General features: G+C 37.7%; 1 protein-coding gene across 8 annotated transcripts in view; it reads left to right on the top strand.

Annotated features, from left to right (window-relative positions):
• Window positions 1-1,367: 1,367 nt before the first annotated feature.
• The window catches only part of LOC146464380 (rho guanine nucleotide exchange factor 28-like), a 41,275-nt gene continuing 37,642 nt past the window's right edge, over window positions 1,368-5,000 (top strand). For all 8 annotated transcript variants that reach the window (XM_085129799.1, XM_085129802.1, XM_085129801.1 and 5 more), the window contains exons 1-2: window positions 1,368-1,880; window positions 3,106-3,149. In XM_085129799.1, the coding sequence (XP_084985925.1) occupies window positions 1,841-1,880; window positions 3,106-3,149 (84 nt within the window). In that variant the 5' untranslated portion in view covers window positions 1,368-1,840. The remainder of the gene's footprint in view (window positions 1,881-3,105; window positions 3,150-5,000) is intronic.

The following is a 5,000-nucleotide window of genomic DNA, read 5'->3' as shown; positions in this document are numbered from 1 at the left end:
CTGTTTTTTTTTTTTCCGTGGGGCGAGTTCAGAGGGATTGAAACGCTGTTACTCCTCTATTTGTTGCGTTTGTTTTATACCCCGCGTATTTCCTTTGTAGAATGCCCACTCTAGATAAAACTGAGCTCCTTCTTCCAGCAACCCCACCCCACCCCCTCTGATGACATGGAAACTGAAAGAAGCACATATCCCCACCAAGTCAGAAATAGTAAAATGAGGTAAGACTAGGCATAAGTTGTTCCGCATTTACTGCTTTAATATTTTCTTAAATCCAAGCGCAAAAGATGAAAATAAAACTGAAAAACTAACAGGTGCCCAGAGCTGTTTGTTCAAAGAAGTTTGGTCATACTTCATTACTCGCGTTCAACGATCAATCACGCGTTTTGCTGTGAAACAAACTGTTACAGAGCGGAGCCGAATGCCATTGCCTTGGACAGTTCGCAGACTGAGAAGAATTTTATTGCGAAGAGCTGGAAATAAAGGCTTCTGAAGATCGGAAACCGCAGAAGGGACAAAAAAATTTGGGAGTAAAACCATATTTTTTAGGCTCATTACATGTTGCACGTTCTTGTCCGTTCATGATTAATACGAAAGGTTAATCGGCATACGCGTGAATGACTTTATTTAGCGATAACGTGTTAAGTTTTACAACGCATTGGAGTGCTGACTAAACTCTAAGTGAATCTGAAAAGTTATGTTTTCTGTCCCCGTATCTACTTGGAATATTTTTTTGAGTACGTTTAGCACGCACTTCTTTGTGTCTTTCTTATGAATTGTTCTGTTTACTTTCAAATCAAGGATAATACCGCAAACACTTCAAGGATACTTCCTGAAACGGGGATTTTGCTTGAAACGAAGGAAATCTAGAAGGTTCTGCGGTTTTTGCCCCAAAATGAAATGCACTAAAACTTTTGAATATCCACCGGTCTTAATTAAGATACGGCATACGCGAAGCCGACAGCATACAATTCCATCTTTTTCAAAAAATATTTTCTAGTTCACCTCTCCTATTTAAATGAAAAAGAAATTGGTGGGCGGTCTGCATTCAATTTTATATTCAGTCAAAACTAAAAGTACACCAACTCGTCTCAATCGAGTCGCTCAATTCATTATGTCAATTGTTGCAAGTGTCTACGAGCGTGGATCTTGAATTCTAAACGAGTTAAATTTTCCTGATTAAAAAGTTCATGACGTGAATTATTCTTCATTTTCGCTCTTTTTGAAAAAAAGAATTATCGCGTATTTCAAGTTAGAAGGTTAAAAATAAATATTCGCGAAATTCCACTGTAGCAAAACCACAGTTTATGCTCTCATTTAACAGAGGGGAGGGGAAGGGAAATCATGACCTTGTGACGTCACCGGCGTGTTGTGTGGAGGTCCTTGCGTTTGGATTCCAATGTGAAGTCTGTCTAGGATCCGTTGGTTCAAACTTGAAGATTTGTGCATTTCTACATGAGAGAAAACCTTTCATAACTCAATAGACGTTTGTCCACTTGATGAGAGTTTCATTTCTGTCGGAATGCAAAGAAACAGTTCCTAAATGAGAAAATTACCGGACGGAGGCCGAAATGAAAATGGCGGCGAGTGCGAAATGAAGTGATGGTACTAGGCAACGATGGGTGCCGTTCGATGTGACTTCTCGACAACTAGGCGTTATTGTGTGCTCTTAGTTTCGACCTTAACAGCTCAACACGCATCATGTCTGTTACTGTACAAAAGATTTTCGTGGTTTTGCTAGCGGATTAGTTGCCTCAACATCTCTAGGTTTTAATTTTACGGGTTTGTAAACGTACACTCTCTTCAGTCTCTTCTTGAGGGAAATTGTTTCAACACATTTGAAATGAAGTCTACGAAGACCAAAGGCAGCGGCAACACTTCAGGTACGTAATGCTTTTACTGATTAGCTTCTCTTGGCTCCCGAGGTTTCCAGGAGTGCTCTTTATTCTTTGATGCCAAATTACAAAGTGTACGTCGATCGAAGCCAGATTTGGATAAGAACGATGCATCTTTTATGTAGGTTGTGGGATATCAATTATCAATTAACTCGGTGATGAAGTGTTGGCAGAATAAAGAACTTGTATTTTCAACGAATTTTCGTGGTTCAACTGCTTAATGTTCTGTTCTCTTGCATATCATGGAAAATGAAAAACCGAACTTCGTTTCCTCTGCCCCGATATCCCTGCGGTGAGTTCAATTGAAGTCACTTAACGATCCAAATACGCTAATCTTGAACATGCATTACATTTGAGCCAAATTGGTTCCCTCAAAAAATCCATAAACAGTCAATTTGATCAAACAAAGTACTCGATTATGTAGTTGTAATCGATGTTAGCGGCGGTAAAGGCTGTTTAAAGCCAGTGTCAAGTCATTCGCATTTCAAAGGTTTTTATGATTTGTCGAGATTTTCACGCCAAATTCATTAAATGCAAGGTTGACTACATTAAGCTCACATTTAATCGCAATATTTGTTGTTTTTAAATAAACGTTTAAGTGTACCTTTACAACTGTTCTAACGGTAAAAGAATAATTGACACTGAAGCAAGAATAACGAATTTTGAGTTATCAAAATGACCAAGGAAATCTATGAATAATTTTGGTTAATTGATCCCTTCGTAGGAGGTGAGTTGAATCTCAGTCATGCGGCCTCATGGAATATTTAAACTTGCGTTCGGGAAATAAATTACGTATACATCCTCAGTGATTTATCTCTGAAAATAAGCTGACTTTAATATAATTTGCAGTCAAAATATCAAAATAGCTCAGTGGTGAAATGTATCGACCAGTCATATTGGAAATAAACAAAGTCATCGGAGCGAAAATAGCTTCAAGGAAAACAGGAAAATAGCTCCAAGGATTAAAATTCTTCCGGTGTATATGTCTGGTTGGTATTTATTAATTTTACTCGTTTTGTTTTGGCTTGAAATAATCATTTTCCCGTCTCAGACGGGAGAAAATCACTACTTCAAAGCCATGTTTTTCCTCGGAAAGGTCGAAATTTGCATTTGAAAGGCTCCGGGTACACAATGTACCAGGTCCCCTCCTCGATCACAAGTCATATTTTAGAAGCACTATTTCTCATTCTACGATATTCTTTTCTTTTCACAGAGGCATGTTGTATGGCCTTCACTCCTCAAAGCTCGCCAACCCGGGTAAGTACACCCTCTTGTGCAATCTGCTTTACGCTTCACGGCTTCGCAAGAAGCGCTATTGTTTCACGACTTGTTGGCGGTGAACCAGTCATGCATTTGCACCTCCAACACTTTTTATTTGGAGCCAATGGAATTTATCATGGATCCACGCTAACAATGCTTATTTAAGGTCATCGGTTTAATTACATGATTTGTTCTGTTTTGTTTTCATCGTAACCATTCTCAGATAAGTCGGGTGAAGGAAAGTACGTAAGGCTGGACGTGGTGTTCGGTAACGTAGCGTCAAGTTATTTCGAACCTCACACCAAGTCCGGACGATTTGTTTACTTAAGATGTAAGGCTCCATCGCTCGATGTTTAGTTGACTTTTGTCGATTTCCAATGCGTCGAACGCTCCCGCAATACCTTGGTCACGCGATCGTTTCTATCGAGCGACAAGCCTGTAGTTGTTTCGCTTCTGACTGACTAGTGGCAAAATTATAGCGCTTCTGAGCTGCGATTTGGTCGTCTGTTGCATATTTATACTCCTTTTGGTCTGATTAACGACTTAATGAAGATTGTAAATAAAGTTTGTTTTGCATGCTGATATATTGCAAGCTCTGTTGTTTTGGTAAACTCTGATCTTATCATTGCAAGCGTGGCTATGTTTCTTTGACTTCTTTTATCAGCAAACTTTGAAACAAAATCTTATTAATTTGTAAGTAATTTGTGCCACATTCTTTCATGATCTCTTCGGTAATATAATACTTATGCCCTGTCATCGTCCGTCTTTGTTTAGTTTTTTTTTTTTACCCATAACTTTATATTTAACGGGCTCCATATTCAAATCAAGACGTACTTTTTTTTATATTTTTACTTTTACAAGTCTTCAGTTTTGAGTCAGTATTTTATCTGTAAGTTCCAGTCTTGGACAAATTATTTGGAGGATTTTTTCTTGTCACTTTTTGGTGTCTCTAATTTATAATAACCTTTATAACTTTTTAGTCTGGGTCAAACATAAGATGACCGGGACCCAAACATAAGATGACCGGGATTAGGAAACAGTTCTATTATAATGTTTATTATTCTTTTCATTTTATATATATTCTTTTTTCTTTTTTGGAGAATAACTACTGAAGTGCCATGATATCCAAAAATATATACATGTTACTCTAGCTAAATGCAATGTTTTACAGACCTCAGGTTGAATCAGACATATGCCATTAATCATGCACAAAGGTTATTGTTCTGTTTTAAACCCTTATCTCAAAGGGCAGTCAATCCATAGCAAGTGTAGATACTACTTTTCCCCATACATTATATTTACATGTTTTTTGTAGTTACTGGTAAATATCAGATACACTGTAGACATATATTTGTTTTAACTTGGTTAAGCTACAGTTTGAAGTCAACCATTGGCTCACTCCTAAACCCATTCAAGACAGGGCTTGATAAACCCATCCAGTGACTTAAGGACTGTTTACACCACAAATGGTGTATTAAAAAATGTTGCAGTACCAATAAAGGTTCTAAAGAAATACCTCTGCTGGTCTGACATGGAACCAGGACGGCATGGATATTTTGTTACAAAAATGATTGCTACTATACCACATTAGCGACCCAGCTAAATGTGGTATATATATATTAATTCCCTTTGTGTAAATGGCCGGTTAGCTTAGGGCACCCTTAAGGAAGTTATCTCAGGGCTGATAACTGGATAATGTATTCAGCAGGTCATGAGTGGTTCCCTTGGGACTTGAAAAAAAAAAAAACCAAAACCAAAAAAGGCAATGACATCAAAACAAAGGCACACACACACAATTAAAAATTAAAGCATTTTCTGAGTTCAAGATTGGATTTAAAGTTTACTCTG

This window comes from Pavona decussata, unplaced genomic scaffold (assembly GCF_977016875.1).
Source record: "Pavona decussata unplaced genomic scaffold, jaPavDecu1.1 SCAFFOLD_164, whole genome shotgun sequence".
In the NCBI taxonomy this organism is placed as follows: domain Eukaryota; kingdom Metazoa; phylum Cnidaria; class Anthozoa; order Scleractinia; family Agariciidae; genus Pavona; species Pavona decussata.
The sequence above is the reverse complement of the archived record's forward strand: the minus strand, read 5'-3'. Positions and strand labels throughout refer to the sequence as shown.